General features: G+C 43.6%; 1 protein-coding gene across 1 annotated transcript; it reads right to left on the bottom strand.

Annotated features, from left to right (window-relative positions):
- Nucleotides 1-115: 115 nt before the first annotated feature.
- Nucleotides 116-14,735, bottom strand: LOC310797128 (protein lifeguard 3-like). Its single transcript, XM_083659439.1, has 12 exons — nucleotides 14,499-14,735; nucleotides 11,347-11,667; nucleotides 9,089-9,165; nucleotides 8,000-8,064; nucleotides 7,808-7,861; nucleotides 5,982-6,032; nucleotides 5,846-5,885; nucleotides 2,773-2,810; nucleotides 2,596-2,683; nucleotides 2,406-2,501; nucleotides 2,238-2,291; nucleotides 116-1,709 (listed from the first exon to the last, which is right to left on the bottom strand). The coding sequence occupies exons 2-12, from the start codon at nucleotides 11,660-11,662 to the stop codon at nucleotides 1,560-1,562; spliced, it is 1,029 nt and encodes a 342-aa protein (XP_083515565.1). The 5' UTR covers nucleotides 11,663-11,667; nucleotides 14,499-14,735; the 3' UTR covers nucleotides 116-1,559.
- Nucleotides 14,736-14,971: the final 236 nt, after the last annotated feature.

Raw genomic sequence — 14,971 nt, 5'->3', positions numbered from 1 at the left:
TCTGTAAATATGTGTGAGAGAATGTCAATATTTATAAATATGACGTATGCACTATGCAATCTCAACTCTGGTACCCAAGACTCAAAGGGTGCAACTGCATATGGATCATTACAACTCACAAATAAAAGTGTTTATTTGATATGAAAAGACTTAATAGATTCACATCAGTGCATGTACAGTATATCTACAAGCCAATATCCCACATTGACAATCCTTACCATACATACAAAATGTATAATACCGGTAGTTGAAAATTGCCATATACATACAGTATGTGACTTTGGCTTCAGCTTGATCAGTTCTCTATCTCTATTAGTTTCTAACCATCATCGGGTCAAACTGTATTTGTAAGTCTTTAATGTTTGGAGGAGCAGATATGTGGGTTTTATTGTATCAAGACAGTTGAGATATTTTACAAAGATGATTTTAAAATGTGTTCCTATGATTTAAGCTGGCACTGGTGCTATCCAATGTGGCACGCCCACCCTTTTGGCACTCGACTCCCGGATGCATATGCATAAATATATATATATATATATATATACATATATATATATATACATACATACATGTGTTGTTAAATATAAACAAGTGGTTGTGGGGACAAGGACGAATGTCACAGTACTATAAAAGCCAAATGAGTATAACCCTGTACAGCTCGCAAAATTACATTTTAGCAATGTCGTCATTGTAAAGACAGTAGCAATGGAGTGTGTAAATACAGCTATGATACAGCAACATATGTATTGAAGACCAATTGAAAAAGCTTGCTAGCATGAACCCACAACACATTCCCAGATGTTACTAGGTGTAAGCGCAATAAACACACCACACATTCAGATCAACTTCTTACCTACAGAGTACTGGTGGTGACACAATTGTGGGTACCGCCCTCAGAGGTGGCTCCTGAGTTCACAAATTCTTGCAAATTTGCAGATCTCAACAAACATAATTGTCCCATCTCAAACAGATAGGTCCCAGCTATATGCTGTACATTACTTGCATCTGGATTAATAAAGAAGAATGTACAGACACATCTGTCCAGCAACTGGCTAAGCTAACTGGTGTGCCACTGTCTATAGATACTGTGTATCAGAGTATTGTTTCTTTGTAAGTCACTGGTAAGTTGCATAAGGTAGAAATGCAGATTTGAGAAAGTGCATTACATGTGCATAGGAATGACCAAAAATGTTATAATCTCAAATTGACATTTAGCCCTTTCCCCTGAAGTACTTCATGGTTTTATGATCAGATTCTAATTTGACTGACATACTCTAAATAATCTCTCTCTATATATATAGTAATCTCTAAGAACTGCTACATGTGCTAAACTTCCCTACTCAAGGCAAGTGTAGCAATACAACTTGTTACCAGTAACTGAGTGGAGTAAAGCTTTGCACCATTACTGAACTGGTGATCCCAAATGTTCTCCCGCTAACAACTACTTCTTCATCTAAAATAAAACTGAGAACAAAGCAAATGTTTCACAAGGAGAATGGAATGGTTTTGCGGTAAGGTGCTTAGTCTGCACCCCGGTGACCTAAGTTGGCCCTGTGTTCTCATTTGGACGAGGCGCCGATGATCTGCAGAAGGAAAAGGAAGATCTGGATGATGTCGACGTAGATGGAGAGCGCGGCGAACACGTACTCCTCAGGACTGATGGAGTACTTCCTGTTGCCTATCAGCAGCTGTGTGTGGTACGCCAGGAACTACAGGACACACAGGAAACACATTACAGATTAGAGCTGTCCAAGAAACTAACCAAAGGAATACATCAAGTTAAAGTGGAGGTCTGTCTGATGTACGGTTTGTGCAAATACTCAGTGGAGCCATAAGCAACTTTGTAATAGGCAAACATTCAATAAAATCCTGTACTAACTGTTAAATGGACTGCATTTATATAGCGCTTTATCCAAAGCGCTTTACAATGTGCCACATTAACCCATTCACGCACACATTCATAAACTGATGGTGGCAAGCTACCACGCAGGGTGCTGGCACAGCCATCGGGAGCAATTCGGGGTTCAGTATCTTGCCCAAGGACACTTCGACATGCGGACTGGGGGAGCTGGGGCTCGAACCACGAACCTCTTTTATCCAAAGCGATTAGTGGACGACCCACTCTGCCTCCTGAGCCACAGCCCCCCCCCCCCCCCCCCCAAAGAAATAGCATAGCTGCTATTCCTGCCACCTACACATGACGACTAAAGACCACAGCATCCAATTAAAGTACTTACCAGGGTGTAGACTATTGCTCCTATGGCCGCATAAAGCATGTGAAGCCATGGAATCTGCCGACGACAAAACACCATTAAAATGTGTAAGAAAATATGTGTGTAAGTGTAAGAAGAGAGCGCTTTGTTTGTGTGTGTGTGTGTGTGTGTGTGCGCGCTGGCGTAACTCACATATTTGAAGGAGAGCACAATGGCTGTAATGATGCCCGTCACAAGCACAACAATCGCCAGCACACAGAACAGACCTCGGCACTTAGTGAAGTCCACCTGGGAAGAGACACCAGGTCAGAGGTCAAAACACAAACACACAATGGCCATTTTGCGCTGGCACTGCTGGCAAACACCCGCGCGCGTACTCTACCTTTGTCTGGAAACAGAAGACGGTGACGACGATGCAGACGACAGCAGTGATAGCCATGGCGAGGAACACTGCTTTCGTGTTATAGCGACTAAAAACAAACATGCAGTACATACAGTTATTACAGGGCGACACAGCCTGCATCTTATGCACTGCCATGTGTAGGTTTGAGTGTTTCACCTGGCTATGGCTCCAGTCATATAGGACATGGCCAGAGTCTGTAGAAATAAACAGATCATTGAGGGGTTAAGCAGCAAAATAGTATATTGGTCCACTTCACTACACATTGTCATTACAGTACAGCAAGATGCGCTGGGTTTGCCCACCTGTTTACTTGTAAATAAGTTTAGCTGTTCTGTATTGATAGAAATTAATTAATGATATATGCACACTATAGCAACTAGAATCAGCTACAAAGTTACATGAGAATAGGGTAATCTGAAGAAGGAAGAAAAAAATCCCCTTAGTAGTGGTTCTTTACCGGGTGCCGGTGGCAACTCCATAATTTCTCTACTCATAAACATCAACGTGTATAGAAGAGGCATATGCAAAAGAAACATGGCCCCAGAGATATGGGCAAGTGAAGGAATTATCTAAACTCTCAAGCATAAAAACAAACTAAATGATATATACTGTATGAAAAATACATCTTTAGTTGAGTCTTACACCTCTTAATTATGAAAAGCATACACTGTTCAATTTCTGATTTATGTCAATGACTACCAGCCGCGATATCGGGACTGGTATTGTTTTCACTGTGTGTGTGTGTGTGTGTGTGTGTGTGTGTGTATCTCCTTCAAAAGCATTTCAGATGCAACTTACTTAGCTCACTCACAACCTCTCTTTAAGAAATTATCTGTACTCAGCATCTTTCAAATAAACTTCCTCCTCACAGCACAGTTTGTCTTCAAAGCAATTTATCACCAGCTTCCTCCTACGTTCAACAGCTTCTTCAGAAGTGAACAAATCATTTCTTTGATCTAACACGCTGTCTGTTTAAAAGAGCTGTCAAACAGTATTTTTTCACAATCATCATGCTTACCGATGTGATCATACTGTGGTCTCTTTTGTGGTGTACTTAATTCCTTAATTCTTTTCTGTTTTCTCCTCTTCCCTGTCTTTTTGGGTTTCTTCTATTATTCTTTTACTTATCTTCTACTTTTCCTTATTTAACAGTACTACTTTACCTAAAAAATATATATAATGTTTTGTTCTTTTTAACTCTTGTTTGGGTGGCGCCTTCGTATCTCGCAGATCTTGTACATCACCACATTCTATCTAGAGCACTGAGGTAGGGATGCACGATATATATCGAACTGATCAATTATCGGCCGATAATGGTAAATTTATCTTTATCGGCTATTATCAGTGTCGGCTATATATAGCAGATATATTTAAGCAATATCACACGAGAGGGAGTGCTGTTGTTGGCTAATATCGTCACTGCTGTGATTCGGTCGTAGGCACGAGGCCGCAGGCCGAGTGCCGAAGATAATCACAGTAGTGACGATATTAGACAACAACAGCACAACCTCGAGTGTGATGTTGCTTTTATACAACAGTTCTATTAAACAAAGCTGATTAAAAAAATTACAAAAAGCTGAGAAAATATATGATTTCTCTATTTATTCCTCCGCCAACAAAAATAGTCCCCTCAGCTTTCCGGTTTGCCGAAAATGTAGCCTAATCAGCCTAATTAACTGCAGGGTGTCTACTTTTTGTCATACATTGATGTGAATCGTTTTGTTGATTAGAGCAGCTGTGAAGCGGAGTGATCTACACACAGTGAAGCGCCAGTGCGTTATCGTGAAATATCAGCACTGGTAGGATCCCTCTTGTCCAATCAAATTGCTCGGCTGGAACTAACTGTTGTATAAATCGGCTATAATATCATCTATACAAAACGAGTTGTTTAGAAGGAAAACTCCTTTGGATTCCTTTAAGCATAAAATGCCAAGGGGCCAATATGCCTTTTTTCATTGCATTTGATCTGCAGACTAAGCAGCCAGAGGCTTTTGCTTGTATAACAGCTTTTATTTTTGTATTGACTGATGCACTTTACTTCACTCATTTTGATTCTGAGGCAAAATGCTCTATAAAAACAAAAGTACGTTTGTGAAGTCTTTTCATCTACTTTACTAGAAAAAATAAACAAACATTTGAAGAGTCACAAGTGCTCTTTGTTTTGTGTTAACAATAGTGATGTCAGTTAGACTTGGTTAAGGTCAGAGCTATGGAATATTAAATCAATATATCTTTGTTCACTACATCTCAGCCGTTCTAACCCTCAGCTGTGCATGAACTACATTGGTTATTATGAACTTCTTTTTAAAATACAAAATTACCGGTTATCGTATCGGCCATGAGAAGCAGGTAATTATCGTGCATCCCTACACTGAGGTCTATGAACCAGATGCTCTTAGATGTCCCGAGATCTAGACGGAAAAACAGAAGCGATCGAGCATTTGCGGTGGCACTGCTGAGTCCTTGGAAACCTTTAAGTCGCTGCTAAAGACTCATCTTTACTGTGTGGCTTTCAATTCAAGCTGAGCCGTCACCTTGACTTCGTTTTATTGTTTATTTTTGTGTTTGTTGTTTTCCTAGATTGCATTTGCCTCCAACCGTGCATGTCAAATGCGGTTATTATTATTATTTTAAATGTGCCATATACCGTAAATCAACTTTGCCTTGCCTGGCCTATATTGTAATTACCGTATGTATATTCGTTATTAAGGGAGACCAGTTTCACCAAATGTGTCCTGCAAGCTGAAATTCCATTTTAAACGTCACCTCCAGTCCAGAGTGCGTGTGTGTGTGTGTGTGTGGAGGAAGGCACATGTATTGGAGGAATGGAATAGCCCGAATGGCAGTCTGACTAGCCAGTGGACTACAGTAGCTGAAAACATGGCAACAGCCTTAACCAGTCTGTCATGTCTAACTGCATGCCAGTTGGTTGACAACAATGCTGGCAGCAGCGAAATATGGCACTATTTTGCCTACAGTTAGTCGACAAACACAGACACACAAAACACCCTGGGCAAAAGTTGCCCAAACCAAGTGTGGCACCACATTATTGGTATTAAAGTCAAACTTCTGGTTTGGTGACATCAGTAATAGTCCAGTGGAAATCTCCACTGAGACGTTTCTGTCTCAGAATAAACCTGGTCCAGGTCCAGGAAAATGGCCTGTCAATGATTATGTGTCTCCATTTCCTGATTCATAAGACATCCAATTTATTCAGTGTTTGACTTACAAAGATCAGCAGCAGGATGATATTCCATGGGAACTTCCTCCTACAGAGGGAGCAGAATTCAACGCAGATTTGATCAATGTTACTTTGTATCATGTATGACAAAGTATCTGTAGGAAAACAATGCAAACACACTCACCGGGGGCCCTTACAGCAGACCAGCACCAGATGGGTGACAATATACACACCGCTGAAAAGACATACACATATATTAATAAGAACTAGTACAAAGTTTGGTAATGTGGTTTCTTATGAAGTTTAAACCTGAGATAATATGACATTGACGTTACACCAGTAATCAACAATTATTTTCATTGTTTTATTTTAATTATTATTATTATTTTTATTTTTTTTTAAGTTACCAGAGCCCAAAGCGATCTTTTAAAACTGCTTACACTGTCTGACTAGCAGCCAATAAGTAGTGGTAGAAATATTTCTTTATTGTTCCAAATGGGGCAATTCGGTTCACAGTAAGCAGTTACAATACATCAACAACGTCAGAGAAACATAATCACATATCACAAAAACTCAGACTAGACTACTTGCACAACCCCACTACTTCCTGAAATGAGTAGGGCAGTTTGGTTTCCTGTCCTACACTATTGGATGAACTGATTAATGTCAGGTGTGCCTGATCACTGTTGTTGTGACTGCAGCAGTCAGGCACACCTGACATTAATCAGTTCATCCAATAGTGTAGGACAGGAAACCAAGATGCCCTACTCATTTCAGGAAGTAGTGGAGTTGTGCAAGTAGTAAATTCATGCAGACAAGAAAAATGTAGGCCTACATCCTACCCCCAGTATGCAAAAGTAAGGAACGGGCCCTTGTTTGGGGGGGGGGAGCAACTCCCCAGTGAAAATCAATGGTAATTTCTTTGGTCAGACACAGTTTTAAAAGATTTGTTACACTAATGTGACAGTGCAGGTCTCACCATCCTTTAGCTTAGAAGGCTCAATATAACAGAACCATCAGAAAATTTAATATATCTGGACTTGCGGTGACTCACGCGGTCATTGGTATACAACACAAACAGCAGGGGTGAGAGGACACACCCCTCTCACCCCAGGGGTGAGAGGTCACACCCATTGAGTTATATATATGTCGATGGTCACACCCCTCTGGCCAGGGGTGAGAGGTCACACACCTGTGACAAACCAGTAGAATATTTAAGAGCACCGCAGAGGGCCCTATTTACTCTCACCCTCTGAGAACAGTCAGTTAAGAAGTCCACAAGCCAGCCAACGATATTAAATCCAAATCAAAACGACAGTACGTATGAGCCTTTGTGCAAGAATATGGGATTGAATACAATTAAAGGCAGAAGAGAAGTCGGTAAAAAGCAACCTAGCATGGGTCTTAGTGCCTAGGTGTTTTAATACTAAGTTAAGGAGTGTGGTGGTGGCATCATCTAGCCCTCTCTTAGCTCTGTAGGCAATCTGTGTAGGCAATCAAGTTTCTCTTCAGTCATAGCAAAGAGCCTTCATAAATTAGTTAGGGAACTAAGAGCCACCGTAGTCATTTAATGATATAGGTGTCGTAACTATGGCAACTGGAACTCCAATAGGGTCCTTCCACGTGTTTGGGCCCCTCCTCTGGTGGAGCGACAGCTGAAATATAAAGGACAGGACGGCCCAATGCGGCGAGGGCGGGGATTCTTCTCCTTAGTCTGCGAGAGAGATTTCAGCACTTCCACCTCATCTATAACAATACTGCTGTTACAGGCTCCAGCATGACTTCTAAAAGCAAGGTGTTCATGCACATCAAAACCTGGCTAAAAATGATCCAGATCTTCAGCCAGCAGTCCATCAGCTTTATCAGATATTAGAGCTTTCTTGCCTTTGTACTGACTTTGTAATCCAGGGTAAACCCGCACAGAGTATAATTTTTTAAATACAATTAAATGGAGAAAAGCAGCAAATCTGAGCATTTGTGAAGTTATTATTAGTAGAGCATATTACTTACAATGATGCCCAGTAGATGGCTTGGTTTTCTTGCACAAACACTTTGACAGGCTCACTACGAGAAGGAGAGGCACAGTTAAAGTGTGACACACGCACACGCGCACACGCACACACACACACAAACACACACACACACACACACACACACACACACACACACACACACACACACACACACACACAGTATACTCACACAAATGTGAATACAGCCACAATAGCGGTAGTGACAAGCAGCTGAGCCGCCAAAATCATATAGACCTGAAAAACACACATACCGAGAAAAGCAGGGAAGTTATATACATGTAGCTACGAAGAAGGAGGAAGAGCGCACCCATCAGCTCAGTGTGTCAGATGCAGGACAAAAAAACGATCAACTTGAAAAATAAAGTAATGTCCACACACTGGATAATGCTCCCGGTCAGTTTATTAATATAAAGGGATAGTTCGGTTTGTTTGAAGTGGGGTCATATGAGGTACTTGCATACAGTCAGTGCACTGGGTGAAGCACTCTGGAGGCATCGCGCACCGAGATAGGAGAACTGCACTCCAGCCGCGGCAGGCACAGAGAGCTGTCTGCTGAGTGTGAAGGGGGCCATGAGCAAAAACATTAAAAAAAAACAGCAGAAAAAATACATAAAATGCTTCCATACTGCTCAGCTGGCGTAATCCAAGTCTCCACAAGCCCTGAGATGCCAAGTTGACTTGAAAAGATGCCATTTACACCCTGTTTTTAGCTGAAATCTTCACTGTAGCAAGGTTGTATCCCAGTTGTTGTACTTTCAGCCCCCGCTTGTTTTTTTCTCTCAAAGTAAAATGTTTTATGGTCGCTCACGATTCAGTAGGTCGCTGGTTGGCTTGGTTCCAGCCTTAAAACTAGAAATGTCTATGAAGAAAATGAATGGGGAATTCTCTTCCGGAGCTGGAGACGTCACATGACTGTTGAGTTCTATATAGTCCACTGTAAAATACCCACAATGCACTGCAATTTCCAGTGAACCGCAAATGTACCCTACATTTTCTCCCAATGCAATGCGGTCGTGTTTACCAAAGGAGAAAAAGAGCAAGGTAGTGTCCGAAACTCGTTTGATCGTTCGTTCCCCATACAGTTCACTATATGATAAACACTATATGAGGAATAGTGAGTGAGTGAATGAGTGAACCATTACCAACACAGCACTAGTTTTCTCCTCATCTTCAGTTGCTCCTAAGCCAGCATGGTGTGTGTGTGTGTGTGTGTGTGTGTGTGTGTGTGTGTGTGTGTGTGTGTGTGTGTGTGTTTTACCTTCCTGATGAAGGCATGCCGGACGCTCAGACTGTCCCAACCACTGCCGCTTGCCGCAAACCCACCATCCTCTGTGTCTGTAGAGCAGAAACATCAGTGTTGTGTCACTAATAGCAGCATCAGTGTGTTACACTGTAGGAAGATAACTAAGGACAATCGCAAAGTTGCAAGTGCAATCAAATCAAATCAAATCGAGTCAATATATACAATATGTACATGAGTGGTGAAGTGTTCTGTGGATGATAAATATGAATTTACGTTGGATTTACATGAGATTTACAGACTGAGTTAAATAGACGTTAAATAGGCAGTGGATTTACATGAATTTACAGTCAGAGTTAAATAAGAGTTTACATTGGAATGTACATGGAATTTAGAGGCTAAGTTAAATAGGCATTAATGTGCAGGGAATTTACATGAATTTACAGTCCCAGTTAGACAGGCATTAAATTAGATACAGTATGAGTTCCAGTTTTATGGGGGGGGGAGTTCAGTTGAGTTTAGCAGGAGGTAGTGAGTTTGTGTGTGTGTGTGGGGGGGGGGGGTTGTTGGTGAGGCCCTTGGCGGAAGGGGTTTCCAGGCCTTGTTGGTGAGGCTGATGATGGTTGGGAAGAAGCTGGTCTTGTGGCGGGTGGTTCTGGTCTTAGCAGACCTCAGTCTCTTGCCGTGGGGGAGTGTCTTAAAGAGTTTGTGGCCAGGGTGGGAGGGGTCAGCCATGATCTTGCGAGACCGCTTCAGTGTCCTGGCTGCATGCAGGTCCTGGAGGGATGGCAGGTTGCATCCGATTATCCTCTCAGCGCAGCGGATGATGCGCTGAAGTCTGTTGATGTCTTTTAGAGTGGCAGCAGCATACCAGACGGTGATGGAGGAGGTGAGGATGGACTCAATGATGGAGGTGTAGAAGTGCACCATCGTGGCCTTTGGCACTTTGAATTTCTTCAGCTGCCGCACAAAGTACATCCTCTGCTGTGCCTTCTTGGTGAGAGCTCTGATGTTCAGCTCCCATTTTAGGTCCTGGCTGATGATGGTCCCCAGGAAGCGGAAGGACTCCACAGTGTTGACTGGGGAGTCACCCAGGATGATGGGGGAAGGTGGGGCTTTGTGCCTCCTGTAATCCACAATCATCTCCATTGTTTTTTGAGCATTTAACACCAGGTTGTTTTGACTGCACCAAGTCACCAGATGGTCAACTTCCTGTCTGTATTCCGCCTCATCTCCGTCTGTGATGAGCCCTATGAGGGTGGTATCGTCTGCGAACTTCAGGAGCTTGACGGACTGGTGGCTAGAGGTGCAGCTGTTGGTGTACAGACCGAAGAGAGAGGACACCGCCCTGGGCAGCGCCGGTGCTGATGGACCGAAAGTCAGTGATGTGCTTACCCAGCCTCAGATGCTCACGTCCTCACGTAAAGGGCATTTGCTTAGCACTGAGGTTCATGCAGATGCAAAATATATATATATAATATTATATATATAATAAGACTTCTTTATTGGCTAGCAGCACAGAGAGCTATAGTAAACAAGTAAGAGAGCTATAGTAAACAAGTAAACATGTCGTCCCCCAGGAATGATGCAGGCATCAAAAGTTTGGTCAAAATCGTACCGGTGAGATTAGGGTTGGCACGACGGACGAAGGCATCGACCATCGTCGATGGGCTGACCCCCATCGACCTCTAAGCCTTCTACATCGGACCATCATGATTAATTATCTGTTCGAATTAACATTTTGCAGATTTGATCATAAAAAAGGCCAAGTACACTCAACCGCGACGCACGGGGTACACACGGGCGGCATTAAACTGAAGCGGTAGAGCGGAGAGGAGGAGGGGGAGGGGAGGATAAGCAGAAGAAGTTCAATATTGCTGGTAGTGATAGCCTAGCCAAGCCCGTTGGTCTGTCACGTTCGTGAACGTGCATTGCAGCAGTGCAGCCAAATGGCATTGCGGCCGCCCAGCGACTTCATAAATAATGAATTAATCCCTAATCCCCCCCCCCCCCCCCCCCCCCGGCAACGACGATGCCATCGTCCATTGTTTACACTCCACTAGACGTTTCACTGTTGGTTGACATCGCCCAACCCTAGGTGAGATATCACATTTCAGTCAAAAATGTTGTGCTTTAAAGACCATGAAACAGCATCTTTACTTCCTTAATTGGAGGTGTTTCTTGTAGAGACAGCATGTTGGCGCAGGACACAGTGCAGTGAGAAAGGCAGTTAGATTTGATGTGAGGGGCAGAGCGGCAACACGCCCCTGGCTTACCCGAGCCCAGGACGTCTGACGGTATGGTAGGTGGGATGACAGGGGGCATCATGGGGGTGTGGCCGGGGTAGCCGGCTCCCAGAGCCCCAGCGGGATGAGGCTGCCCTGGGTACGGGCCAGGAGGATAGCCCGCCGGCTGGCCCGGGTACGGAGGTACGTTCGGGCCGGCAGGGTAGGGGGCAGAGGGTTGGCCCTGCTGGGGACCGCCATAGGCAGGGAAGCCGTAGGCGGGGGGAGGAGGGTAGTCCCCGCCCTGGGGGCCGTAGAGCGGGGCGTGGGCGTCTCCGTACCCTGGAGGGTAGTCTGACCTGGACATATCGCCTGGGAGAAGAAGGGGACGGGGCGGTTAGAGGAGGAATGACGTACATTTATTACATGCAACCCAACACGCCATGATCACAGCAGACACAGAAAATACATTTGACCTTTCTGCCTTCACAGTCCTATGGCAGAGAGACAAAAAGCAGAAGGGAAACTGGGTGCTATAATAAAAGCATTTGAAATAGAAATAGTGTAGGTGGAAACAAAACAACCATAGTCACACTCAAAACAACACAGAGGTTTAGAGCCAGAAGTATGTCTTCTCGTGCTAGCCACAAGCATGCAAACACACAAAGACACAGACTCAGCGATAAGGAAAGAGAGAGAGGAGAGAACGGTCTTAGACGCCACGTGTGTGTGTGTGTGTGTGTGTGTGTGTGTGTGTGTGTGTGTGTGTGTGTGTGTGTGTGTACTGTGCGTATTTACCCCTCATGTTTAGCGATGGGATTTGGGCAGGGTGAAATCACACCTGATCTATTCTGGATTAGGGATAGCGCTAACATAAGCGGGCTGCGTCTCTGGGGTCCTATCGGGTTGGAGGGAACATGTGGTTCTGCTTAGAAATGTGGTTCAGAAGAACCGCGAGGGCCCACTGCCACTGCAGCGCGGCCGCATCACGAGGGGAAATCTCTAATAACCATTAGGCCCATATCATTACACACACGACCACATGTAGTCATAAATTACCATGCATTAGCTCCATTGTTATTGTGTTATTTTTGCTCTGAAATATCCAAAATTAGAAAAACAGACACCTGCTCGTTGAAAATGATTGATAGCACATGAGGAAGGCAACTATACTTGAAGTTGCAGGATTGTTTGTATCGATAAGTCTTTTACTGACAAAATGATAATACTAAAATAAAAAGGAAACATTCTGCAGGTCATCTTTCCAGTTGACCCCTCACTCTATAAGGATAGATACTAAGCCAACAAATACAACATGAGAGCATTTGTATTAGTAAGCATTTATTCAACTTCTGTTGCATTCAATGATCAGGAAAATACAAAATGTCCTGTGAGCTCCACTTTCACAGGAACTTTTAGGAGAATACACACAGTAATGGAATTCAACAGCTGGCTCCACCTTACATTATGCCATGACATCACGGCCCAGGCGCTAGGCAACAGGGCAGAAAACACAAAACGGAAAAAATGCTTCAGACTTGCTGAGGTGCCCATGGAACAGTCACACAGCGGCCCACAGAGATCATCACCGCCCTGGCCACTCAGGCACAGTCCGCTATAGGAGCCTGAGTCCACAGAGATCATCACCGCCCTGGCCACTCAGGCACAGTCCGCTGGGAGCCTGAGTCGTGCGTATGTTTGAATAAGGGGAGGGTTGAATGTTTTCCGTCAAAAATAACGTTTAGAAAATGTCACACTGGTTAACTGCAGAAACCGCAAGCTATAGCCAAACATGTACAAACTGATGGTGGCTGATGTTACATTCCCACCACAGATTATCTATCCATCACTGAAGTCGTCATCACCATCATCATGTGGTTCTGAGTCAGTGTTGCTACTTGATGCAATCATTGCCACTGACTGTCACTACAAGTTATTTCACCATCTTAAAAGAAACCATGAAGCCCTAGATCTACAGCAGACAGGCCCTGGGCCTACTTGTTCTCACATTTCAAGCCTTTGCCTGTCATGTCGCTAGAAACTACAAGCAGGGCTGGCCAAGAACTAGTGGCAACAACTCAGTATTTATCATATTTCAGTGGAATCATATTGTGATGATGCGATCATATCACAATACACGAATCTGTTATATAAATTGAGTATAACAATTTAGATAACATTTGAAAATATCTGCAATGTATATCGATACCAAAGAAATCCTTATGATTATCATGACATTGATGTCAACCATATCGCCCACCCCTACCATCCATTAGCAATTTCTGAAATGGGGAGTGATCATTGGGTTTAACTGGACAGTTTGTCCCTGTGAAGCAAGTCTAGGCCTTGTGAACTGACAAAACTGACATCTAAATGAATGAATCAACAGGAGTATCACTGGGCAACAGGTCCTTTCCCGCATAATAATGTTACATAACAGTCGCTCCACAACAAACTGGGTCAATCCTTACTGAGGCGAGGTGTAATGTTAATGATCCCCTTGGGGAAAATTGCATGTTGCTGCAGCAATAAAACAACAATAACAACATCATCATAATTAAAGCAGAGCATAATTTAAGCAGAGTATGGTGTGTAATAGCACACAAAAATAAAGGCAAAGATAAGCAGAATTTTCTGCTTGCTGCAACAACAAAAAAATACAGAAAATGTGCAACTCATCTACATTTCAGACTGAGAATGCGAACAAACAAAAGGTAAAGTGTGCAGGGAAAACTGAAAGTGAGCAAATGCTCAGTTGCCACTTGCCAGTGCCAACTCAGCCCTTGCCTTGCCCCTTGGATTTGGAGGAAGTCCTGAGCACCGGAAGCAACCAATTAAAGTGTGATCGTTCTGGAAGTGCTGGATGATAGATCCAGTTTACTTCACTGTAGAAACTCTAGTGACTAAACAGCCTAAAAAAATCCACCATGCAGCAGTGTCCAGTGCACAGAGTGCACCCAGTCCACTCCCTGTTCACCGAGGGGGGACCAAAGCTGACAAAAAGCCCATTCAGGTAGCTTTTTAGGTGACAAGGCTGGTTAGCCAGCTATGAATGCGGCTCAGATAGCCAGATATTTCCACTGCACTACTACACCACTGTCAACTCTTGAATGCTCCTGGGTACCCTTTTACGGTCATTAGCTGCCATGAGAACTTAAAATAAGGACATGAGAAAATCCTAAAATAGATCAACAGTAACTCACCAAGTTGGAGAATCCCAAAATGAATAACCTGCTCGTGATTTCCACCAACGAACAATTTATGATAAACGCGGGTTTTGCTAAGCCGAGCCGATCCGATCCTTCTAGTGACAAAACACTCCAAAGTAACGCGGTGTGGTGAAAGTTAACGTTATAATTGTAACTTTTTAACAGCCTCTCGCTTTATCCTCGGGCCTCTCCCCGTGTTGTGGAAGCAGCGGCGGCAGGAGCGGCCAGATGTCACACAGGCAGCCTGTAGTGGAGAACATTTCCTGGAACAGCGAACAGCAGGGTGGAGTCCAGCGGAATCTGACAGAGCCAGAGGGCGTGTCTCTCTCTCTGAGTGCAGCTGACTCCTATATCCAGTTTAACCAGTGATGGATAGTGGGGGTTCATGGGTTATTATCGGTTATTATGAACATATGATGATCATAGACTGTAAAATGACCTACAGAGAACCATCAATGTACACAAAA

The sequence above is a fragment of the Poromitra crassiceps genome (assembly GCF_964638095.1).
Source record: "Poromitra crassiceps genome assembly, chromosome: 23".
NCBI classification, from domain to species: Eukaryota; Metazoa; Chordata; class Actinopteri; order Beryciformes; family Melamphaidae; genus Poromitra; species Poromitra crassiceps.
Note: the sequence above shows the minus strand (reverse complement) of the source record. Positions and strands in the feature narration are given on the sequence as shown.

Coding starts and splice junctions, on each gene's coding strand:
- LOC310797128 (XM_083659439.1), bottom strand. CDS start 11,662: ATGTCCAGGTCAGACTACCCTCCAGGGTACGGAGACGCCCACGCCCCG. Junction 9,166..11,346: donor GTCAGACGTCCTGGGCTCGG/GTAAGCCAGGGG, acceptor TCTGCTCTACAG/ACACAGAGGATGGTGGGTTT. Junction 6,033..7,807: donor GCCATCTACTGGGCATCATT/GTAAGTAATATG, acceptor ATGTCTTTTCAG/CGGTGTGTATATTGTCACCC.